The sequence below is a fragment of the Capricornis sumatraensis genome, chromosome 8, assembly GCF_032405125.1.
Source record: "Capricornis sumatraensis isolate serow.1 chromosome 8, serow.2, whole genome shotgun sequence".
NCBI classification, from domain to species: Eukaryota; Metazoa; Chordata; class Mammalia; order Artiodactyla; family Bovidae; genus Capricornis; species Capricornis sumatraensis.
Window position 1 is genome coordinate 639958 of NC_091076.1, and position 24997 is coordinate 664954.

The 24997-nt window shown below is 55.4% G+C and overlaps 1 protein-coding gene across 4 annotated transcripts in view; it reads left to right on the forward strand.

The window, feature by feature from the left end:
• The first annotated feature begins 2476 nt into the window (after window positions 1–2476).
• The window catches only part of AP2A2 (adaptor related protein complex 2 subunit alpha 2), a 67849-nt gene continuing 45328 nt past the window's right edge, over window positions 2477–24997 (forward strand). For 3 of the 4 annotated variants that reach the window (XM_068978599.1, XM_068978600.1, XM_068978602.1), the window contains exon 1: window positions 2477–2652. In XM_068978599.1, coding sequence (XP_068834700.1) covers window positions 2586–2652 — 67 coding nt within the window. In that variant the 5' untranslated portion in view covers window positions 2477–2585. Of the gene's footprint in view, window positions 2653–8416; window positions 8481–24997 lie in introns of those variants that run through there. The other variant, XM_068978601.1, reaches the window with a different exon arrangement.

Below are 24997 nucleotides of genomic sequence, written 5' to 3' on the forward strand. Positions count from 1 at the left end.
GCATCTCAACCCCGTTTAAACACGGGGCCACCGCGTCCAGCCTCCAGACTGTCAACTGCCCAGGCAGACTCAGGTGACCCAGATTGCCGAGTGCCCCTTGGGGTTGATCTGCTCTCTCAGAATCCATCCTGCACACATTCTACAGAGTTCTACTGACAGACACTCAGCTTCCTGCAGTTCTCCTGGCGGCCAAGCCTTCACATCCGGGTATGACTGGGTGTTGGGACCTCCCTGTCCCAGGTCTCGGTGGATGGGGTTGGGCCAGGAGGTTTGGGGGGGAACTGACTTTTCCCCTACAAAGTAACCTCTCCGAGGATGTCATGACTGGATCTTCAAGTATGGGGACAACGTTGTCTAATGAGGGCTGTGGAGGGTGACGGGGCTCCTGGAGAGTAGGGCTTGGCGACGCCCTTGCTGCCCCACCGCCCACTCACCTCTCTGGGCCCCAGCCGGGGAGGCCACAGGTTCACCTCCTGTGTCTCTTTCACAACAACCCGAATCTGCCGTGTGTGACTCTGGGCTCAGTTTAATGGCTACAAGAGAGGAGACGGGCCTCCACAGGCAGGTTCCCACCTCCCCAAGGTGAGCAGTCAGGGGCTTGAGCTCATCTCTGTCTTCCAGGTGGTCTGGCTTCCTTCAAAGGCCCCACCCATTACAGAGTTCTTGAATTCCTCATGCCCTGCCTGCTGGCCAAGACAGGGGATATGCTCAGTCCCTGGAGCCTGGCTGAGCACATCATTCCTGGTGAGCACAGGGGGCCACGGGGGCCCAGGACACCACATCCTGTCCCCGAACACACACGGCTGCTTGGACCTCCAGCCCCATCTGGGCCAGGATGCCAACCCCAATTTTCTGGAAGGTTATTGTCAACAACCCCCTCCAGACAATATGGGAAGGAAACTGGGTCACTCGTAAAGCTGACGGGCCCAGACACAAGCAGGACCACTCTGGGCACCATGGCCCCTGGTTCTGGGCACCATGGCCCCTGGTTCTGGGCTGCCCCGCCTTTGTTTCTTCTTCAGAATGCAAGTGTTGGGCCTTCCCTCCCATTGGCCACGGAAGGAGGAGGGCCTGGGAACCAGCACGGGCTGGTCCAGTTCACACAGTCCAAGAAAGGGAGCACTGCATGCTGCCGAAAGGTTGAGTGGCCTGAAGGGCAGATGAAGGCACGGCAGGGGGCAGGGGGCAGGGGGCAGGGGGCAGGGGTCTTTCTCACGGCCAGTGGCATGTCCCAGCAGTCTCTGGACACCAACTCCCCCACCCTGACCCCCCACCAACATACACACATATGTACAGGGATCCCAGGAGGTGTAGGAAGCCCAGGGTCAGCACTGAGACAGGTGTGATGGCTGTCCATCTCTAAGCCTGTCCTCCAAGAAGCCCCTCCACTGTGGGCTGAGTTTGCCATCTGTCCACGCCACGCATGAACCCCTGCACCCTCTTGGCACTGCCCTGCCCAGTGAGTGGCAGCCGGGGGTGGGTCATGGTCTCCTCACCTGAGTCCCCAGGCCTGGCTACGGTAGGGTTATCTCCTCCCCTGGGGAAACAGGCCCTAGCGGGTATCTCCTTCAGGAAGCCCTCGGCAGCCCGGCCCTTTGAAAGCTTTGGAAGGTGGTGAAATTGCTGCCTTATATGGATTCCACAGGTCTCCACAGGTTCTGGCTTCCCCCAGGGGTCCCAAAGGACCAGAGCTTGGGTCCTTGGTCCATGGAAGGGGACCTGTCCCTTTTTTCTCCTAGCCAGGGTCCATCAGGGGCCCAGCCTCTTACTGAGAAGGGAGCCGGGGTGGGTCTGGGCTGTGGCACTGGAACTTCTCTGGAGAGAGAGGCCATCCCACTTCGTGAAGGACAGCTTGGTGGGGCCACCTGCTCTCCAGACAAACTCCTGGGGTGTCTGCCTGCTAAGGCCCCTGCAGTGCACTGCGGGTGGGCCCCGGTCCTGCCTCCACCTCCCCAGGCTGCGGAGGTGGGTGGCGGCAACAGCGGCAAAGGGTGCGGTTGGTCACCACGGAGCTGGATTCAAGACTGAGCCCGGTCCCCCGGTGCTGTCAAGGGGTGGGGGGACGCTGTCTCTTCAGGGCTGTCTCCCCCTGGTAAAGAGACGGGCCGGCTCTGGACGGCCGGGTGATGGGCAGCTGGCCCCAGAGCTCTGGATGGGGACGGGTCCCCCGCGGGAGGCCGACGGCAGGCGGCCCCAGAGCCGGCCGGGGAGGGCGGTGGGAGGGTGGGCGGAGGCGCGGCTGGCGGTGCGGGTTCCCGCGTCGGGGGGGCCGGGCGCGGAGGATCCTGCGCGGCGCAGCCCGGCGCCCCCTCGCCTCCGCCGGGCCCCTCCCGCGGCGCGCGCCCCCCGGGGCCGCCGCCCGGCCGTGCGCGCCCGCCGCCGACGTGCTCGCCCCCGCGCCCCGGCCGCCGTCGGTCGCCGCGCGAGCGAGCGTGCGTGCGTGCGCGCGCGCGCGGCGGCCCCGAGAGCGGCGCTGGAGCCTGAGGCGACTGGGCTGAGGCGGCTCCTCCCGGCTCCCGCTCCTGCGGCCCGCTGCCCTCTCCTTCCCGGGGCCCGCCGGCCCAGGCCGCTCCCCAGGCCCGAAGATGCCGGCCGTGTCGAAGGGGGACGGGATGCGGGGCCTGGCGGTGTTCATCTCGGATATCCGCAACTGTGAGTGGCTGGGCGCCGGGCCGGCCTGCGGGGGGCGGGGGCGCCCGCCGGGGTGAGGGGCTGGCCGGCGCTGGCCTTCGGGGGCTGGGCTCCGGGCGCGGGCCTGGCGGGCGGGGGTCCGGGGCGCGGGCCTGGGGGCGGGGGTCCTGCGGCTGGGGGCGGGGGTCCGGGCGCGGACCTGGCGGGCGGGGGTCCTGGGGCTGGGGGCGGGGGTCCGGGCGCGGACTTGGAGGACAGGGGTCCTGGGGTTTGGGGCTGGGGTCCCGGGCGAGGACTTGGAGGGCGGGGGTCCTGAGGTTGGGGCTGGGCTCCCGGGCGCAGACCTGGCGGGCGGGGGTCCTCGGGTTGGGGCTGCAGTACGGGGCGCGGACTTGGAGGGCAGGGGACCTGGGGTTGGGGCTGGGTCCGGGGTGCGGGCAGCGTTCAGCACCCGCGCAGGGGGCCTGGCTCTGCTGAGGGGCTTCTAGCGAAGCCGCCCCTCCCCAGCATGATGTCACCCTGAGCAGTCGGCCGGTCTTTCTAGTAACGGAGCATCTAACCCAGCGTTTTCCAGAATAGCGTGCCTTTTCACTGGGAGTGGGAGTAGCGAAACCCGCGTCTTGCGGGGAAGCAGCTGCTTGACCCGGGTCCTGGCGGCCTGTTAGGCCCTGATTAAAGTGGTTTGCTCCCAGGGAATCGGCCCCAGGCGGTGGCGCGGGATGGCCTCCGGGAAATGCTGCTCTGCCCGCTGTCTTTGGTCAGGGACCGAGTTTTCAGCGACATGTGCCCCTCACAGAGTGGGAAACTCCATACGGACAGGTGGGCCCGGCTGGAGGCGGGGGCCACACCCTTCCCCCGCCGATACATTTGACTTTGGTGCGCAGAAACTCCTGTTGACTTTCAGGTAATGTTCCCTCTGGGCTTCCCCTGGTGGCTCAGGCGGTAAAGAGTCTGCTTGCAGGAGACCTGGGTTTGATCCCTTGGTCAGGAAGGTCCCCTGGAGAAGGAAATGGCAGCCCACTCCACTATTCTTGCCTGGAAAATCCCATGGGTGGAGGAGCCTGGGAGGCTATACAGTCCATGGGGGTCGCAAAGATTCGGACACGACTGAGCGACTTCACTTTTCCCTTTATTTAATTAAAAAAATAAAATACACAAAACCAGTTTCTTGTCTGGCTTTAATTCTCATTTTCTACCCACTAGACATCTGTGGGTCTCCGGGGCTGAGGTTCACTGTATGCTTTAAAGAATGCGTGGTATCACCTGCTGGTGCGTGCTGTTGTCCGGAGCCCTCCTGTGATCTCCTCACTTCCTTAGACTGGGGTGGAGGACCTCGACTGTGGAAGGTTCTAGCTTCTGTTCCTTCCCCTTTTCTGCAAGAAATCCATGTGGAAACACACCCTGAGGTCTGCACTTCTACACGTAGGGCAGTATCTTTTTGTCCTCTGCTGTGTAATGTGACTTTCTAGCTAATAAGATGCATAGTCGTAATGCTAAAGTGTGGGTGTGTTGCTGCTTCAGGAGACCCTTGGGCTAGGGCTCAGGTGCCTTAAATTAACCTTGACATCTGTCCTTTCCTTTTGGAAGAAAATTGCTTTGGGCAGGTCACTGAGCTTGAAATCCCTTTCCTCAGTTTTGTAGACTAGCTCTGCTAACCAAATGTGCTCTCTGCTGGGTCTGCCACAGCGTGCGGATTTGGCCTGTCGACTGGGTATCGACAGACTTCCTCCACGTCTGCCCTGTGGCATTTGGGGCTGATCACTTGTGTGACTCTCTGCTGTGGCCTCTACCTTCTAAATGCTTCAGTTGTGACAACCAGAAATGTTTCCAGCTGTTGCCTTGGTGGGCACCCCCACTCTGGGCCTTGAGTAGCTGGTGTGTAACAGTGAATTAGACAGTGTCTTCAGTGAAGGAGCTGCTGTAAGAAGAAGTGCCTAATCCTTCGGAGGGCCGGGGGTGCGCTCAGGCCTCTGTTTAACGTCGCCCCCTCCTCAAAACCAGCTTTCCCAACACACCTTCTTGCTACCCGGCAGCAGCCGTGAGGCTGTCCTCTCCTGTCAGGACAGCGTGGGCAGTTCGCGGCGCTCTGTCCCCTCCCCGCCCCACTCTGAAGCCCCACAGGGTGGGGGCCACACGCGGCGTGAGTTGCTCACCCTGTAGCTGAGTAGGCGAGTGCAGAGAAGCTCTACCCTGGGAGTGATCTGGGGCCTGTTCTGGCCAGGCCTGGCAGGTGGTGGGCACAGCAGGGAGGAGGAGGAGGTCTGACCTGAGAGCCTGCCGCCTGGTCAGAGCTTCTCTGAGCTTGAGCCCTCGGTGGCGGGTGGGGGTCCCCACTTCCTCTGCTCACGGCTCTGCTTTGCTGTCGTGGGAGTGACCCCTGTGCAGACAGGGCGCCTGGGCCCATGGCCACAGAGCTCCGTCTGCCCCACTGACACCGACGGAGTGTGGAGCTGAAGTATCACTGAAGTGTTTCAGCTCTAAAATTGTGGCTTCCTTTGCCTTTCCGCGTGATGTGGCCTCTTAAGTGTCCCCCTTAGCACCAGCCCTGCCTCAGGTGGCGGCTGGCTGCAAGCTACTGCCGGGCCTGAGAGGTGCCCGTGTCCTGGCGCTCCATGTAGCTTTGAGGCTCAGGGAGCAAGCCAGCTCCGTGCCTCGTACATTAACTTGGTCCTGTCTTACTGACTTCAGCCCGCTAAATTTGACTCAGTGAATTGGGTGTGTGGGAGTTCATGAACTGTTTCTCTCGATCGTTTTTAAATATGTTGTTAAAAACATTCTACTCCTTTTATTTAGTTCTAGTTGTAAAATAATTTTTTTATTCAGAAATAAATATGGAGTCATAGGAAGTTGCAAAGAAAAGGACAGGGAGGCCCCGGCATTCCTCAGCTGTCTCCTCTCTCTCATGACAGTGTAGCTCCAACACCAGGAAGCTGACACTGGTACAGTCGGCCAGGTGTAGTCACATTTCTCAAGTGTTGTACGCAGGATGTATGTGCGTGTGCATGAGTGTGTGTGTGTGCAGGTCTGTGAACTTTTTCTGGGCCGCACCACAAGGCTTGCGGAATCCTAGTCCCGACCAGGGCCTCTGCAGCGACAGCGAGGAGTCCTAACCGCTGGACTACGGAGAAGCCCCGAGGCCTTTGTGCTTCCCCAGGCGCAGCTTCACGCGACCCCACCGCAGAGAAGATGCAGGGCTGTTTCACCATCACACAGCCCTCTTGTGCCACCTCATGTAGTCAGCCTCTGCCCCGGCCACTCACGTGCGTTCTCCGTCTCTGTCGCCTCTCAAGGATGTCGTGTGAGTGAAACTGCGCAGTGCGTGACCTGCTGAGGGTGGCTTTTCTCACTGGCACAGTCCCTGGAGGGCCATCCATTCAAGCACTGAAGTCAAAATGAAGCATCTGGGCCTTCGTTGGTGGTCCAGTGGCTAAGACTCTGCCCTCCCAGTCCAAGGGGCACGAGTTCCATCCCTGGTCAGGGACTGAGATCCCGCACGCTGCATGGAGTGGCCAGAACAACAAACAGACAGAAAGCCAACAAAAGGGAAGAACTGCTGCAACTGGTAAAGTGATGGCGACTTGCTGTTTATTTGGTGGTTTGGGAAATTTGTTTGCTTTGCACATATTATAGTACCGGCAGAGGAGCTTTGCGTATTGACTTGCTGATGCTGGAACGTTGCTGCAGATGTGGAACCTGCTGAAAACGTCAGAACTGACTACAGAGCAGCGAGGGTCGCGCTGAGGGAGAGAAGTGACACGACTTCATTCTTGTGGAGCCCGTCTTGTTGCCAGTGGGCAGGAAAATGCCATTTGTTCCCTGCATGCACGCGGTGGTGGGAGCTGGGGCTGCACGGATGAGTCGAGACACTTCCATGGTGCTTGGAGGCTTTTTTTTTAATCCCTCCAGGCACTCACGCAAATGAAGGGATTCAAGTGGACAGATGTAATTAGCCCTTTGGCCAAAAACAATTTCCATGTTCTTGGAGAAAGCATGTGGTTTTGCTGCAGGCGCAGTGATTTAACTAGAGGATGCCTGGCAGTGCCCTGTCCTGTGGTCACCACGGAGCTCGATTGCCCCCCATTTCTGTTGTTAATAACTTCGCTGAAACTGGGCACTCCTTTGAATTGTATTTTAGCATGACTAAAGTGTAAAAAATTTTACTTGTTTGTAAAATTCCATTTGTTATGAGTCATAAATTGGACATGAAAATTTAAATTCGGCGTAAAACTTCAATGTTGAAATGAAATGTAGTTTGGCACTTGATTTTCCTGGGTAGCAGTAAAGATCAGAATCAGGGGTGGTCAGCCTGCATCTTAACTTTTTAAAGTTTTTTCTTAAGTAAGGTTCAGTTTAGTCTTGTCTGTACATTTAAAAAATGCTGACTTTTTGAAAAAAGTGCTCTGGTTGCATATTTCCTTTTGCACTCTTACGCATAATTTATATTCCTTAGAAACTGATTTAGGAAGTTCGTGCCGAGGCTCGGGGAAGGGCCGGATCTCCAGGCTGGAAGAGGAAGGAAGTCTTTGGTCTGACTGCACGTTGCGGCTTCCAGGGAGTCCCCATGTCCCCGCCGTGTCCTGGCTCCTCTCTGTGTCCTCTGTGAGATGTCTAGGTGCCCTGGTGAAGAGTGTATTCTCAGGCCAGATACTCAGCATTACCTCTCTTTCCTCTTAAAATGATTTTGACTCCATTTATTTATTTATTTATTTTTTGGCAGCAACACGTGTCAGGATTTTAGAGTTGTGAAGTTATTGGGAAGACCATCTTTTGGGGATTAAGTGGCGTTTCTTGGCTTTACAGAAGTCAGAGAGGGTCAGACCCGAGGGTAGGGTTCAGGAGTGCCGTGGGAAAAGACACTTCGCGTTGCTGTGCGCAGCCCGGGGGGCTCTGCCGGGAGCTCTGAGCAGCAGGGCTCTCGTTGCCCGAACGTCACTTGCAGATCTTGGGTGCGAGGTTGGCCTCCCTGAGTTCGGATTTCAAAGCTTCGGAGGCTCCAAGGAGGGAAAGTCCTGGTGAGTCTGTCGCAGACATGTCTGGTGCGGTGCTGCCGTGAAGCTCTAGGTGGTCCCCTCCCGGTGAACAGGGTGCGCGGGGGCCGTGGCCCCGGTCACATGCTGGGCTTCCTCCGAGAGGCTGAGCGGTTCTGAGTTCTGGACGGTGTGGGCCTCAGGTTTCGGATAAAGGGTAGTCTCTGGGCCTGTCGTGTGAAACACCGCTGGGGTTCTGAGCACCTGAGGATGAAGCTCCCGGCCCCAGAGGTGCTTGGAGACTGACACACGGGACGTGAGTTCCCGCTCTGCGTCCTCAGAGTAGGTTGACAGGGTGGCGGAGGCGGGTCCTTGCCCTGAGAGCGCCCCAGGTTGGAGAGCGCAGGCCCGGGGAGGGGGCAGAGCGAGGGGCAGAGGGGCACCGGCGCTGGGCGCCCGGGGGCGGGGGGGGGGGTGCGAGCCCGCCTGGGGGCCTCCGGGTTTGCTGAGGCCCTGTCCAGCCTCTTTCCCTCGAGGCCTGTCTGCTCCTCGCTCCCCACCCTGCTCCGTGTGAGGAAATGAAGGGGGGTGTGCAGGGACGCGTCCCTCCCTGTGGTCAGTGCTGGGCTTGGCGGACCCCACAGCGGGCGTTAGAGAGCCCCTGGCTTCTGTCAGCTCCCGGGGGTGCAGCGTGGAGTAAAGGGAAGTCACTTCACCATCAGCTTACCAAACGAATTGAGAGATACTCATTAGAAGACAAAACTGAGCGGTTTTCACTAGGTCACAAGATGTCTGAGGGGTCAGACCACAAAACGGAACTCACTGACTCTGGCCTTGGCCTTCTTCAGAGTCTTCTGGACTTTGGGATGAAAATCGACACAGGTGAGATGTCACGGAAAGCAACGCGCGTCGCTTGCCTAGGAGGAGAGTTTCAGGCTGGGTTGTGGAGGGTGTTCGCTCGTGCTGGGGAGCTGGGGTTGTGTGCTGAGGTCAGCCCTTGCCCTCTGTGGAGGGAGGCTTGTGAGGGACGCCAGGATGCGTAGAATGGAGAGCACGTCGGGAGGAAGCGCCCGACTTAAAGCAGTGCCTCGGAGGCAGGCGTGGGAAGAGGACCAGGAAGGGTGTGGGGCTGTGACGTGCGGTGCCAGAAAGCGAAGAGGCAGGCCCGGCCTTGCCCAGTGCATCGCGTGCCCTTGGGGTGCCGTCTCTGCGCTGCGAAGAGGAGGACGGCCGGGTGCACGGCGCCTGCCCGCGCACTCGAGGGCAGGGGGTTGGGGGCTGCCGGGGAGCCGCCCAGTGGGACCAGGGGAGGCGCGCAGGTGTGGGGCGGGCCAGTGGCCTGCCCCTCGGCGTCTGTGTGAGTGGGGGTGCTCCAGGTTTCAGGAGGGCAGTGCAGTGCCCGCACCAGCCTGTGTCCTGGAAAGAGAGGACGGTTTCTGCGGGGAGGCCAGCCCCTCTTCCTGGCTCACTCCTGGCCCTGGGCAGGGGGAGTGGCTGGCTGAGGGTTGGACGTGCTCGTTAAGGCAGGGGCGTCTGGCTAGTGCTTGGAGTCGGATCCTGATTCTGTCCCTTTTTCTTTCTCACTTTTGCAAATTGTGGCCCAAGACAGCTGGGAGCCTTCCTGTTTCCCCAAATTTGAACCGCATGAGGGCGTTCCCCAGCGGTCCCGCGGGTAGAGCTTGGTGCTTTCATGACCAGTGGCCTGTGTTGTGTCCCTGGTCCGGGAACTAAGACCCTCGAAGTCACACAGCATGGGCAAAACATTAAGAAAGGAAAACAGCTGCGCCTCCCTAACTCTGTGAGACTTGAAGCCGTGTTGTGTTGCCCTCCTTGCATTTGAGGGGTTTCCCTTGTGTGGTCCTTTCCACCTGCCCTCATCTGCAGGATTGCTTAAAAGTGTGAAGACCAAACCCAGATTGGGTTGCTTGGCTTCTGTTTTGCACTGCAGTGCCTGTTTTTCCCCTTTAAAAATCCCTTCTGATGGCAGCAGAAGGGTGTCGTGAGGATTAGGTGTTCAGTGTACTTAGAGCACCTTGAGCTCCTTAGGGTGGGATCAGGCGCTGTGTGGGGACCCCGCTTTGCTTTTCCTAAGGCCAGCCTTCCCTTGTGTGCTGGGGTTGGGAGGGCAATTATGTTTCTGTTGCAATTTAAACAGCACTGAAAAAGGGCACTACATTGATACTGAATAGTGTTTTAAAATAAAGCACAGTGGGAAAAATAGAGCAAGAAAATGAATATTTTGGAATACTTTTGGATTGTATTTGTTGCTATTGAAAACTAGCTTTTTCTGGCCAGTTACTGTGAGGGGTGTGTGTCTTGCACGGTACTACCAGAACAGAACCTTCTTCTGACCCTCGCTGTGCCTGCGAGAGCAGAGTCTCCGGTGATGAGGCGGGAGCGCGGGAGCTCGGGCGCTCCGGGGCCTGTGGGGATGGAGGCTCGTCTGCACCTGCTGGCACCTTCCGCGGGCCTCCTGCCCTGGACTGGCTCCGCACAGCCTCAGGGGCTCCTCTCAGGCAGCACGCGGCTCCCGTTCAGTCAGTTCCCCGTTCAGACTTCGCCTCTCATTGCTCACCTGCGGCCTGAGTCCTCGCCTGAGCAGCGCGCCAGCCTCCCCGGCACGGAGGGCGGCGCAGGGGTGGCGGGCTGTGGGTCTGTGGCGCGGAGTCGCCCAGTTCCCGAGGCCTGGCCTTTCTCAGGCTGCCTTCCATGGATGGGCTGTGGGTCCTCGTGCCCACAGCCTCCCAGACCGTCTCACGGGGAAGCTGGCCGCAGAGGGGCCGGAGGCGCTGTTCTGTTGGGGCTGATGTGTGTCTGCTGCGTGCTCTCCGACGCAGCATTTACTGTAGGTCTGACGTGAATCTGCTGAATAAGTAGCCCAGAAAATATGGTTTTTCATTTTCCGTTCTTGTTGTTTTGTAATAGTTTTGATACAACTCCAAGAGTGAAGGGTGTTTTGAAGATGTGTATTTAAAAATTTCTTTGTTTTTCTGGACTCTTTATTTTTTGACATAATTGTTCAATTCATTCGTTCATTTGAGAAACCCTTTGGTGCCCGTTGCGTGCCGGGCATTATCCTAGGCATCGGGCATTCAGTGCGTAACCGAAGGGACCCAGTCCCTGTTCTTTCAGAGACCTAGACTCTGTGAGAGTAGAGGGATCTCCGCGTTACTCGGCGTGCCCGCCCTCACAGGGCCTCGGGGCTCTGGGTCCCCCGGGAAGTGGTGCGGCCCCTCGCGTTGCTTTCTGCCTCTCAGTGACCGCTCTCTTCCACAGTCTGTGCTCCAGTGTCTGAAAACTGTTGTTTCCTATATTTCGCTCAGGTTTGTACTGCCTGAGGTGGGAGGGTAATCCTGACCCTGTTTAGTAGGTTTGGGAGCGATGCTGAGCGTGCGTTTGGACCCCAAGGCTGGAATTCGGAGGTGAGCAGACGGCGTTGCGTGTAGGTGGCGTGTGAGACTGCGAGACTGGAGTCCGAGCTGGAAGCTGACGGGGTGGCGATCGTCACAGAAGCTCTATCTCTGTCTACACAGCTGATACTTCACACCGGGTACTGAGGTGCTCCCTGTTTTATGGAGAAAGGGGTGGAGGCCAAGGAGGCCGAGGCAGTGCTCCTGAGATGGTCCACTGAGGACCCAGGCCCAGGCAACTGGGGCTCCAGACCTCTCCTCTGAAGCATGTTGCTGAGCCAGCTCTCCGGGAGGATGGCCAGAGCTCCAGATGTGCCTAAGGTGTCAGGCAGCCTGGGCCAGGGAGGAGGGCTGGCCAGGGGGTCGCAGGAGGGGACTGGGCGGGGGCCTGACGGGCGGCTCCCAGGAGAAGAACCGGGAAACGGGAGGGAGGAGCTGGAGACCCCAGGGCCGCTCTGACACGGGAGCGCCCTTTTCCCAGCACACAGCCGCGCTCCTGGGATCAGAGCGGGCACAGCCTGGCAGCAGGCGCTCGGCCTGCGCCTCCCAGAGCCTCAGTCCTCCTGGAGACCTCCCGCCTTTTTCTCCCGCTCCCCTGCCTGCGCCCCCAGCCAGTCCGTCTCCAGGCCTGCGTCTCCCTGACCGCTCCCTCAGGGCTCCCGGGGCCCCCCAGGTTCAGTGACATCTGCACACTCACGGGGCCCTGGGACTGGGCTGTAAGTGTCTGGGGGGCACGCTGCCTGTCACGATTGGGTCAAGAGTGCTTTTTTAAGGTTAATCCATTTGTTCAGCGAATTCCTGGGTCCCTACTTAACACATTGAACAGAAAACCCAACCAAGAGTGCCCTCATGTGGCTTATATCCCAGTGAGGCAGACACAAAATAAGTAAGGGTAACGTACACTGCATTGTATACAGTGCTGGGGCCTCCCAGGTGGCTCAGTGGTAAAGAATCCTCCCGCCAGAGCAGGAGACACAGGAGTTTCATCCCTGGGTCGGCAAGATCCCCTGGAGAGGGAAATGTCCGTCCACTCCACTGTTCTTGCCTGGGAAATCCCATGGACAGAGGAGCCTGGCGGGCCACAGTCCACGGGGCCGCAGAGTCAGACCCGATTCAGTGACTGAACACACCGCACATACGCTGTGTGGAGGGGAGCCTAAGGGGAAGGATAAAGGGGCTTGCGGTGTGGGTAGGGAGCTGGAGGTCAGGTGTCCTTGGGATGCTGGGGGTGGGCGGGTGGGGAGGCCACTGTGCCTGCTCTGCAGAGCCGGAGGAGGGTAGGGTGCGTGGCGGGCTCTGAGCTGAGCCAGGGCAGGTGAGCAGAGAAAGGACTTGGCTTTGGGGAGATAGGAGGGAAGCCGGTTAGGAGCCCCTGGACCAGGTGAGAAAGGTGAGGACCCCTGGGGGGTGGGGAGGTAGGCCGGCGTGCCAGGGCCAGGGCGGAAGGGGAGGGGTTTTGCCAGCGAGCGCCGCGATGGAGGAGGCGGGCCAGGCGGGGTTTTCGTGGTGGGGGGAGACTGGCTGGGCTGGGGTGAGGGCCGAGAGCGGCAGAGAGAGTGGGTCGTAGTGCTTGGGCGGGGCGGTGGGCTCAGAATTTGCTTGCCTGGTCTAGTGGCTCGCTAGAGCTGCAAGGATGGGGCCCTGGGGTCCCTGCTGTGGAGCGCGGGGACCGTGACCGTTGGCGCGGCGGCGGCTCTGGGGACCAGATCTTCTGAGGCGCCACGGTTAGGGCCAGCGGGTCTGGGGTCACCCATCCTGTATGGCGGGGAGGGAGCAGTGTCACAGTAAGTGGACAGGTCTTCCCAATTATGTGAATCCTTGCCACTTACTTGTTCCTAAATAAAGAAAGAAATGGAAACAGAGTCAGGAACATAGTTAAGAGAGGGTTAGACGCTCCTTTGTGTCTGACTCTGACTGACCCCAAGGACTGCAGCCCGCCAGGCTCCTCTGACCATGGAATTCTCCAGGCGCGCATACTGGAGTGGGCTGCCATCCCCCTAATTACAACACAGTTGGCCCTCACCCCATTCTCTCATTCCTAAACTTAAGTCAACTGTTTTCAGTTTGTATCCATCTCGTCTCATGTTTACTTTGAAATGTGGTTACTTATCTAAACTACATGTCAAGCTGCCTGTCAGTCGTGGGTGTCTTTCTCCATTTAACCGTTATTTACTGGCTTCTTACTGTGGAAGATGAGGACGTAACCTGCCTAAGCTCCCCTTTTCCCATGTTCTGATGTGCCAGTTTTTAATTTAATTGAACTGTAGCATTTAATTGCTGTCTGAAAATATTATTCTTAGCTGAGAATGACATGGTTTGACTTTTATTTGTTTGTTTTTGGCTCTGCGGGGCCTTTGTCGCTGCGCGCGGCGCTCTCGTCACAGGGGCGTCTCCTGCTGGGGACACAGGCTCGCGGTGCGGGCTCAGTAGTTGGGCTCGCAGACTGCAGCGCGGGCTCAGCAGCTTCGTAGCATCTGGAATCTTCCTGGACCAGGGACTGAACTCTTGTCCCCTGCTTTGGCAGGCAGGTTCTTACCCAGTGTGCCCCCAGAGAAGTTCTGGTTTTGTTTTAGCACTAAGCTCGTCTGTGTTACTTTAGATTCCCGTGTGAGTGATGCCCTGTGACAGTTCCTTTTCCTGTTTGACTTCACTCAGTGTGATGGTCTCTCAGTCTGTTCATGTCGCTGCAGATGGCGTTAGTTCACCCTTTCTCATGGCTGAGTGCCGTGTGTACATGTGTAAGTACTTACATAGCACCTCGTAAAGAATGCACCATGCGTGTGTGTGTACATGTGCATGGATGACAATAGACCGTGTTCGGGGCTTCCCCGGTAGCTCAGCGGGTGAAGATCCGCCTGCGACGCGGGAGACCTGGGTTCGATCTCTGGGTTGGGAAGATCCCCTGGAGGAGGGAAAGGCTCCCCACTCCAGTACTCTGGCCTGGAGAATTCCATGGACTGTGTAGTCCATGGGGTCACAAAGAGTCGACACGACTGAGCGACGTTCGCTTTGCTTCGCTTCCGTACCGTGTTTGTGAAGGGCATGTGCATTCTGCATCTCGCCGTCTGCCAGTGAACGCGTAGGCCGCTCCCATGCCTTGGCTGCTGTGAATGACGCTGCTGTGGACACGGGTGCCTGGACCTTTCTGAATTAGGGTTTTTTCTGGGTGTGCGTCCAGGAGTGGGATTGCCAGCTCATGTAGTAACTGCTTTCCATAGGAGCTGCCCCAGTTTCCTCTCCATCAACAGTGGACAAGAGTTCCCTTTTCTGCACGTTTTGAGGGCTTTCTCTCTCTCTCTCTTAAGTTGGAGTGTAGCTGACTTACAATATTGTGTTAGTTTCCGGTGTACAGCAAAGCGATCCCATCACACGGTGCATGCATGTCTGTCTTTTAAAGATTCTTTTTCCTTGCTGGCCGTTACAGAATACTGAGTCGAGTTTGCTGGGCTATCCAGTAGGTCCGCATCAGCTGTCCGCTTCATATATCGCAGTGCGCACGCATTGGCCCCAGACTCCCGGTGTCCCCTCCCCACCCCTCAAGGGCGTCGTCCTGTCAGCGTGCTCCTCTGTTGCTGGCCTCTGGTTCCTGAAGGTGCAACACTTCTATTTGTGTGAGGATGTCTGCTGTTCTGGGTTTCCTCCTCTGCGTTGCCCCTTTGGCCTGAATTCTTTTCCTGCAGGTCTGTGTCCGTCTCTGGCTTGTGCTGTGAGCTGGTCCGGGATGTCTTGTGGTGAGTGTCTGGCCATCCCATGGACCAGTGATGGCCAGCGTGGGTAGGGCTTCGGCAGAGGTCTCGCCGAGGGCCGAGGGGTGAGGGGTGAGGGTCTCTCTCTCATGAGGGAAGCCGTGTGTCAGCCATCTTCTCCGTCGTCTTCAGAGAAGCTGCAGGCTCCCTTCTTGCCGGGTGGGGAGGCGGGTGTGGGGAGCCTGGCTGCGGTTGCTCTGGGCGGGGGTCTCACTGCTCAGGGAGTCTGTCTCTCGGCTCTGCTTTCCTGAGCCTCCCTCCAGCACGTGGTGGCGTCACCAGGCCTGGAGCTGGGTGTTCCTGCTTTGTGGAGGGCAGCCTGTGGTCTTCTGCTGGGATTTAGGGCTGTGGCCAGGCTGGGGGAGTGGCTGCTGCTCCTTTTGAATCTTCCAGCCCGGCCCCGGGCCCCTCCTGAGGCACCTTCAGGTCCTCAGCCAGTCAGACTCTGACAAGACTTGCTTCTCACTGGCCCTTCCTCCTGTGGGCAGCTGGAGTCCAGCTTGCTCTGTTAGACTGAGTCCATGACCGTGGTCTCTTTCCAGTGTCCAGAGTTGTGGTGGTGTCCACTCTCATCATAGTTTCCTCCTTTTGAGTAAGTTTTGGGCCAATTTTGTATATTACACACATACCATGCAGACCTTCATCACCTTAATGGCCATTATTTCTGCCATGGATTAATTGCTCTCTGAGGGAAGGTCCTGGGAAAGAATAATGTGACTTTTTGTACTTTTACCTTCTGACTCGTGAGTGGAGTGATAGACCTCTTATTGTGAACTCAGTTTGCGTGGGTGGTTCTCACTAGACACGATTGACGTGAGTTTCTAGTAGAACGTCTGAGAGAACCTGGGATTCGGCGGCTCTTACTTCACTTCTTACTCGAGGCAGCAGGCGGTGGGCTTGTTCTCTGTTCACAGAACACCTGCTTCCTAGGGCCCAGTTCACAGTGCTCCAGGCCCCAGAGGTCAGGGCAGGGAGGCAGGCGTCTTGGGAGGGTTCATCTCACAGGTGTGACCTGTGGTAACCAGGCAGTTTCTTGCTGGTGATGGAATGTGGTAAATGGAAGTCTGTCTTTGTGGGGACGCCAGTGAATTCCATAATCGCTGATGATGAATCAGTCAGGAGAGTTTGAATTCCTAACTTTTCAAAGAGTTACTTTTAACCCTGAGCTCAAACTTTTAAACTGGCAATATTTTTAGAATATATGTCAACGTGGTGGAGCACGGAAGGGAGCCTGCGTCAAGTAGGGTGTTCACAGAGGGCCTCTCTGAGGACACAGCATGCGGGCTGGTCTGGAGCAAGCAGGGCTGGGCGGAGTCGCCGATGTGGCCCCTCTCCAGGGCCCGAGAGCCCTGGGCGCCGGAGCGTAGAGGGCGCGGCCCTTGCCTGCGGGCAGTCTGAGTTCTCTGAGGTGTCGTGGGGGAGGCTGCTGAAGAGTTGGGTGAGTGACAGGTCCACCTGTACGAGAAGGTCTCTGGGCCTCAGAGAAGTGGGTCAGAGGAGGCCTGCGTGGGAGCTGAGAGGTGTTGTAGCCGCGATCAGGCGTGCTGACGGCAGTGGAGAAGGTGAGAGTGTCCTGGAGGAGAGTGGGCCAGACCCCCGATAGGGTGGGCTCAGGGGCAGGGAACCTTGCGCAGAGCTCTGCGCTGGAGACGAGCGTGCCACCTGCTCTGGTGGCCCTTCCGGGCCCAGTGACGCTTGCTGTTCCCTGGCGCGGTCGCTTGAAAGCCCTGGGGACTGTTGCTAGTGCCGGACATCCGCTGCTCTCATGGGGCACACTCTGCTGGGTGTGCATTCCTCACCGGGCACCTGCTGGGCACCCGCTGAGTGCCAGGGGATATAGTGTGACTGAAACACACAGAACTGCCCACCCCTGTGGAGCTCACATTCTGGTGGGTGGAAATAGAAACTAAACAGTTGCATCATATGTCAGAAGACAGGACGTACAGGAGGGAAACATGCAGGTGAGGAGGTGGCAGGGACACGGGGCTGAGTTCTCCACTTCAGGCCAGGTGGCTGGGGCTGGTCTTGCTCGGAAGGTGGCAGTTGTGCAGACTGGAGGGCACTGGGTCATGCACTCGCTGGAGGGGACAGCAGGCCTGAAGGCCTTTGTGGGGGGCAATAGTCCACGTGTGGAAGAGACAGCAGGAGGCTGCGCGGCTGCCACGGAGCGAGCCCAGAGGAAGGCAGGTTGGAGGTGCGGTCGGGGTGCTGGACGTAGGTCACAGGGAGGGGGCCTCGTGCGGAGCCTGTTCCCCCTCGTGTGCCGGACGCTGAGGGACGAGACGTGGCGTCTCCCCAGAGGGGCCCAGCCCTCGTAGCCAGAGTGCTGAATGTGAGGCGAGCAGTGAAAACCAGGGCACTCAGCTCCTCAGGCAGGGCTGGCGATGGTCAGGAGAGGGTGGCCAGCTGTGGTGGTGCGGGCCACTCTCGGGTGGCCTTTCTGAGCTGCAGGTGCAGGAGGCGGGAGTGCACAGATGGGCGTGAGTGGCGGCGGGACACAGCGGGGGTTGTGGGGGTCCCGGAGACCGTGCCTGCAGGCGGGGGATGCGGCAGGAGCGCTCGGCGTGGCAGCTGGCTGTGCGCGCCTCCTCTGTGGCGTGGGGGCCGTTGGCTTGTCTTAAACAGCACAGTGATGCTTCACAGTTCATCTTCTGTTAGTAGGATAGTCATTTTGAACGCAGAGGATGATTTTAGATGAAGTTTGAGGCAGGGAAGCCAGTTAGGACAAGGTAGATTGCTCTGGTCTGGAGGAGATGGCTGGCATCTGAGTCCAGGCAGGAGGAGTGGAAAGGCAGGGTGGGTGTGGGGATCTGGGAGTCCGAGCTGCCAGGGCCATGGCTGGGAAAGCACTCTATGCATAGTGGCTGTGACTGCGCAGCAGAAATGCCACTCAGTGAGGATGGCAGAGTGAGGCCCTCATAAGCCCACTCCTCTGTAAAACCAGGGAAAACACTGGCAGAAATGGTCAAACTCAACTGTGCTGGAGCTCTGGAAATAAACTAAAAGTTGACATAGTCTCAGGGAGATTTATGCAAGAAAAACTGCTGAACCTCCAGCTTGACCTCTTGCCATTCTCCTCTGCTGTGACCTGGGTAGCTGAGAGCCTTGTCTTTCAGCCCTCACAGCGGCCTTGCAGCGCTTGGGAGGCCCGGATCAGATCTGGGGTCCCTCAGGAGTCCTCTGCTCAGAGCAGTGTTACTGACGGGCCTCGGCTCTCTGGAGAAGCCCATTTGCAGAGCTGACGGGGAGGAGCCCACCCTTGTGTCTGTTACTGTCACAGCTTGGGGTTGAAATAGTGGGAGTGTCTGTGGCCTGGGGCCCTGAGCAACTCTGACAGACTCCTGCGGATCTTGAAGGGCGTGCGGCAGGGCTGTGTGTGTGCCCAGGGGGACCTGAGAGGAGCCTGGCCTCACGCCGTCTAGACCTGAGTCTGCACAGAGGAGAAGTGAAGGCAGAGGATAACTGCCTGACGGCTGAAAGTGGGCCTCAGCGTGTCCACAGATCCTGGCGGCATCCAGGACACTCACTAGTCGACACATGTAAGGAAATCCCTGACTAGTCATTCACTGATGACTCAGCTAACTGAGCGGAGACTCACAGTAGCTGCAAACTATGGGGTCTTAAAGGCTTCCCAGCAAAGTCCCTGAGCAGCAGCAGCAGCAGCAGCGACAGCCCCTGAACAGGGAACAGCGGCAGCAGCAGCTCCCGAGCAGCAGCAGCAGCAGCGACAGTCTCTGGGGAAGGGGATAGTCTGAATTCCAGGGCTGCCACAGTGTGTTGTCTGAAATGCCAGCTTTCAGTAAGAACTGGTAAGATGTGCAAAGAAAGAGGAAAATATGGTCTTTACACAGGAAAACTGTAGTCAGTAGAAACTGTCCTTGAAAGGGCCCAGACATTAGGCTTAATAATACTCGATAAGGACTTTAAATTGGCTATTTAAAGAATTTTAAACTATGCCCAAGTAATTAATATATGAAAGTGATATCTCACCAAATAGAAGCTATCGGTAAAAAGGTAGATGCTATTTAAAAAAACATAAACTAGAAATTCTGGAGTTGAAAATACAATAACTGTGAAAAATGAAAAATTCACTAGAGGGGCTCGAGCAGATTTGGACTGGCGGAAGAAAGAAAGCAGTGAATTTGGGAATAGGATTTTTACTCTAATTAAATTAAGATCTAAATTAAGGTAGGCTCAGATCCAGTCGAGGAACAGAAAGCAAAAAGGAAGAAGAAGCGCGGACAGAGCCTTGGAGACCCGCGGGGCACCGTCAGGCGCACGGCTGTTCAGTCGCCAAGGCCTGTCTGACTCTGTGACCCACGGACTGCAGCACACCAGGCTCCTCCGTGCTTGCCGTCTCCTGGAGCTTGCTCAGGTTCATGTCTGCTGAGCCAGTGGTGCCATCCCGCCGGCTCGCCCTCTGCCCTCCCCTTCTCCTTTTGCTTTCAATCTTTCCCAGCGTCAGTCTTTCCCAGTGAGATGGTTCTTTGCATCAGGCGACCAGAGTATTGGAGCTTCAGCTTCAGCATCAGTCCTTCCAGTGAATATTCAGGGTTGATTCCCTTTAGGATGGACTGGTCTGATCTCCTTGCTCTCCGAAGGACTCTTAAGATCCAGCACCACAGTGTGAAGTCATCCATTCTGTTCTGAGCCTTCTTTATAGTCCAACTCTCATACTCATACGTGACTGCTGGAAAAACCATTGCTTTGACTATACGGACCTTTGTCGGCAAAGTGACATCTCTTTTGTGCTTTTTAACACAAAAAACCATTTTTCATAAATGAAGAAATTAAGATATTGCTAAATAAGAATGAGGAAATTTCTTGCAAGCAGACCTGTGCTGCAATAAGTATTCAAGGGAAAACTTCCTTGGTGGTCCAGTGGCTAAGAATCCACCTGCCACTGCAGGGGACACAGGCGTGATCCCTGGTCTGGGAGGATCCCACTTGCTGTGAAGCAGTTAAGCCCGTGCACCACTGCTGAGCTGGCGTGTCCCGCACTGCAACAAGAGAACCCGCAGCAAGAGACGCCTGCCCAGCGCAGCTGGAGAGCAGCCCCTGCTTGCTGCAGCTGGAGAAAGCGTGCGTGCAGCAGGAAGGACCCAGCACAGCCAAAAATAAGTAATCAATTGAGAAAACGCTGAAGCAAATGGTCGGGCAACGATGAAGGGACACTCGATGGTAGAATACACGCAGAAGTAGCAGTGGCGAAGGCGGCCGCCGGGCAGACCTGGACGGCAGTGTATTTTTGTAATGTTTGGTCTCCGACCTGATTTAAAAGAAAACTGCATAAAACAGTAGTTTTAAACTAATTTTAATATAGTTTAAATAAAATTCTCAGGTGCACAGGGGACATTCTTCACAATAGACTGTATGTTAAGCTATTAAAAAAAAAAGCCTCAAATTTTAAAGGATCAAAACCATACAAAGTGTGTTCACCAACCACAGTGGAGTGAAATTAGAAATCCATGGAATTCTCTAGGCGAAAACACGGGGTGGGGAGCCGTTCCCTCCTCCAGGGGATCCTCCCAACCCGGGATGGAACACAGGTCTCCCACATTGCAGGCGGATTTTTTACCAGCTGAGCCACAAGGGAAGCCCAATTAAATTATACTGACCATCTTGTAACGTTTACATGTAAAATTTGAATGACGAAACTGCCGCACAGGAGAGGGGGGCAGCACCACGTTGGAGCAAGGTCTCTCTCTCCTGTTGGAATGTTTCCTCTGGCTGCGCCGCATGGCTTGTGGGATCTTAGTTCCTTAACCAGGGCTTGAACCTGGGCCTTGGCAGTGAAAGTGCCAAGTCCTAGCCATGGGCTGCCAGGGAATTCCCTAAAATTAAAGTTATATTAATCAAACTAGATTGTTTTAGGTGTTAATTATGTTCCCCAGGCAGCTACTAGGAAAGGAAAGTAGCTAAAAAATAAATAGTGAAAAGAAACGGAATTGCACTGGTCTACTGAAAAGCACTTCTGCTTCCCAGATGGCACTGGTGGTGAAGAGCTTGCCTGCCAGGAGACATGGGCTCCATCCCTGCCTGGGGAAGACGCCCTGGGGGAGGCATGGCAGCCCACTCCAGTCTTCTTGCCTGGAGAACCCTATGGACAGAGGAGCCTGGAGGGCTGCAGTCCGCAGTGTTGCAAAGCTGGACGTGACTGAAGTGGCTCAGCGCGCGCGGAGTGAAAGGCAGGCAGTGGCGGGATGCCGGAACGCGGCACACGCTACAAACCGTAGCAGAGCCGCAGACGTGAGTCCCGCCTGATTAGTGACTGTCCTAGGTGGAAGTGACTTGAGCCCTTGAGTTAAAAGGCAGATTGGCAGAATGGGTTAAAAGAAACATGATCCAACTAACTGCTTTGTTCAAAAGACGCTGTAGATTAAAAGGTACAAACAAAAGATGCCAGTGACAGGAAGAAAGATGATATGCTTTGCAGACAGCAGCCAGAAGAGAGCTGGAGTGGGAAGACTGATTTCAGACGGAACAGACTTTCTAACAAAAAGTGTTATTAGAGACGTAGAAGAACATCTTGTGATGGTAGAGGGTCCGTGTGTCGACCGCGCCTCATGGGCTGCGGAACCTAAGTTCCCTGACCAGGGACTGGACCTGGGCCACGACAGGGAAAGTGCTGAGTCCTAACCACTGGATAGCCAGGGCATTTCCGGTTCCAAACCCAGTGCCAGAACCTCAAGATACACGAAGTAAAATGCACGAAGAAATGAAGGGAGAGATAGACACTTCAACAACAGTGTCGACAGTCGGGACTGTGGTACCCGGCGTTCAGTAACAGACACAGTGGGCGCGAGAGCAGCAGTGGATGGAAGACCCCTGCAAGGCGGCCGGGCCTCAGACCCCTGTAGCCTGTGCCGCCCGCAAGAGCAGGGCATGCGCGTCATTCTCGGGGGCGGGGACATTCCTCAGGATATGCTGTGTGTTAAGCCGTTTAAAAAAAGCCTCAAAGGATCGGAATCGTACAAAGTGTGTTCCCCAACCACAGTGGAGTGAGATTAGAAATCAGTAACTACTGTGGGCAGGAATCCCTCAGAAGTGTTGGAGTAGCCCTCATCAGCAACAGGAGAGTCTGAGATGCAGTGCTTGAGTGCAGTCTCAGAAATGACAGAATGATCTCTGTTTCCAGGGCAAATCATTCACTATCACAGTAATCCAAGTCTCTGCCCCAACCACTAATGCCGAAGAAGCTGAATTTGAACGGTTCTATGATGACCTACAAGACCTTCTAGAACTAACACCAGAAAAGATGACCTTTTCATCACAGGGGACTAGAATGCAAAAGTAGGAAGCCAAGAGATGCTTGGAGTAGCAGGCACGTTGGCCTTGGAGTACGAGATGAAGCAGGGCAAAGCTGACAGAGTTTTGCCAAGAGGACACACTGGTCATAGAAAACACCCTCTTCCAACACCACAAGAGATGACTACATCTGGACATCACCAGATGGTCAATAAAAATCATATTGATTATATTCTTTGCAGCTGAAGATGGAGAAGCTCTGTACAGTCAGCAAAAACAAGACCAGGAGCTGACTGTGGCTCAGATTATGAACTCCTTGTTGGAAAATTCAGACTTAAATTGAAAAAAGTAGGGAAAACCACTGGACCCATTCAGATATGACCTAAATCAAATCCCTTACGATTCTACAGTGAAAGTGACAAATAGATTCATGAGGTTAGATCTGATAGGCAGAGTGCCTGAAGATCTACGCACAGAGGTTTGTGACATTGTACAGGAGGCGGTGATCAAGACCATCCACAAGAAAAAGAAATGCAAAAAGGCCATATGGTTGTCTGAGGAGGCCTTACAGATAGCTGAGAAAAGAAGCGAAAGGCAAAGGAGAAAAGGAAAGAAATACCATCTGAGTGCAGAGTTCCAGAGAATAGCAAGGAGAGATAAGAAAGCCTTCCTCAGTGATCAATGAAAAGAAATAGAGGATAGTAATAGAATGGGAAAGACTAGTGATCTCTTCAAGAAAATTAGAGATACCAAGGGAACATTTCATGCAAAGATGGGCAGAATAAAGGACAGAAGCGGTATGGACCTAACAGAAGCAGAAGATATTAAGAAGAATTGTCAAGAATACAGAGAAAACCTTTACGAAAAGGAGCTTAATGACCCAGATAACCCATGATGATGTGATCACTCACCTAGAGCCAGACATCCTGGAATGTGAAGTCAAGTGAGCCTTAGGAAGCATCACTATGAACAAAGCTAGTGGAGGTGACGGAATTCCAGCTCAGCTGTTTCAAATCCTGAAAGATGATGCTGTGAAAGTGCTGCACTCAATATGCCAGCAAATTTGGAAAACTCAGCAGTGGCCACAGGACTGGAAAAGGTCAGTTGTCATTCCAATCCCAAAGAAAGGCAATGCCAAAGAATGCTCAAACTACTGCACAATTGCACTCATCTCACACGCCAGCAAAGTAATGCTCAAAATTCTCCAAGCCAGGCTTCAGCAATACATGAACCGTGAACTCCCTGATGTTCAAACTGGATTTGGAAAAGGCAGAGGAACCAGAGATTAAATTGTCAACACCTGTTAGATCATAGAAAAAGCAAGAGAGTTCCAGAAAAACATCTATTTCTGCTTCATTGGCTATGCTAAAACCTTTGACTGTGTGGATTACAACGAACTTTGGAAAATCCTTAAAGAGATGGGAGTGCCAGACCTCCTTACCAGCCTCCTGCGAAACCTGTATGCAGGTCAGGAAGCAACACTTAGAACTGGACATGGAACAGTGGACTGGTTCAAATTGGGAAAGGAATACATCAAGGCTGTATATTGTCACCCTGCTTATTAACTTCTATGCAGAGTACATCATGCGAAATGCTGGGCTGGACAAAGCACAAGCTGGAATCAAGATTGCCGGGAGAAATATCAGTAACCTCAGATATGCAGATGACACTACCCTTATGGCGGAAAGCGAAGAAGAACTGAAGAACCTCCTGGTGAAGGTGAAAGAGGAGAGCGAAAAAGCGGCTCAAAGCTCAACACTCAGAAAACTAGGGTCATGGCGTCTGGCCCCATCACTCCATGGCAGATAGATGGGCAACAATGCAAACAGGGAGAGACTCTGATTTTTGGCTCCAAAATCACTGCAGGTGGGGACCGCAGCCACGAAATCAAAAGACACTCCTTGGAAGAAAAGCTATGACAAGCCTAGACAGCATGTTGAAAAGCAGAGAGATTACTTTGCTGACAAAGGTCCATCTAGTCAAGGCTACGGTTCTTCCTGTGGTCATGTATGGATGTGAGAGTTGGACTGTGAAGAAAGCTGAGTGCCGAAGAGTTGATGCTTTTGAACTGTGGTGTTGGAGGAGACTCTTGAGAGTCCCTTGGACTGCAAGGAGATCCAACCAGTCCATTCTGAAGGAGATCGACCCTGGGATTTCTTTGGAAGGACTGATGCTGAAGCCGAAACTCCAGTACTTTGGCCACGTGATGTGAAGAACTGACTCATTGGAAAAGACCCTGATGTTTGGAAGGATTGAAGGCATGAGGAGAAGGGGACAACAGAGGATGAGATGGTTGGATGGCATCACCGACTTGGTGGACATGAATCTGAGCAAGCTCTAGGAGCTGGTGATGGACAGGGAGGCGTGCTGCCAGTCCATGGGATTGCAAAGAGTCCGACACTACTGAGCGACTGAACTGAACGGGAGGAAATTTGGGAAATTCACCAATCTGTGGAAATCAAACACCCTCCTAAATAGTGAGACAAAAGGACACAAGGGAGATTTAAAAAGTACTCTGAGATAAATGAAGATAAAATCACAGCACAGCAGGGCCTTCCCTGGCAGTTCAGGGGTTAGCACTCTGTATTGTCACTGCAGAGTGCCTGCCTTCAGTCTGTGGCATCCGGGGAACTAAGATCCCACAAGCTGTGTGGTGTGGCCCCCAAAAGAGAAAAGACAGATAGCCTAAGCAAAGATGGGTAAAGTAGATATGCAGACGTCCAGTTGATAACATAAGCCATTAGGGAACTGCAAATCAAAAACAGTGACAACCGCTTCTCACACACGAGGATGGCGAGAGTGAAAAGGATGGACAGTAACCGGTGTTGGCAAAATGGGGGGGAAATTGGAAGCCTGGCTCTTTTATAGTGGTGAGTGAGATGAGCTTTCCTGGTGGCCAGTGGTAAAGAATCCACCTGCCAGTGCAGGAGATGGGGTTTGATTCCTGGGTCGGGAAGATCCCTTGGAGAAGAAAATGGCAACCCACTCCAGCATT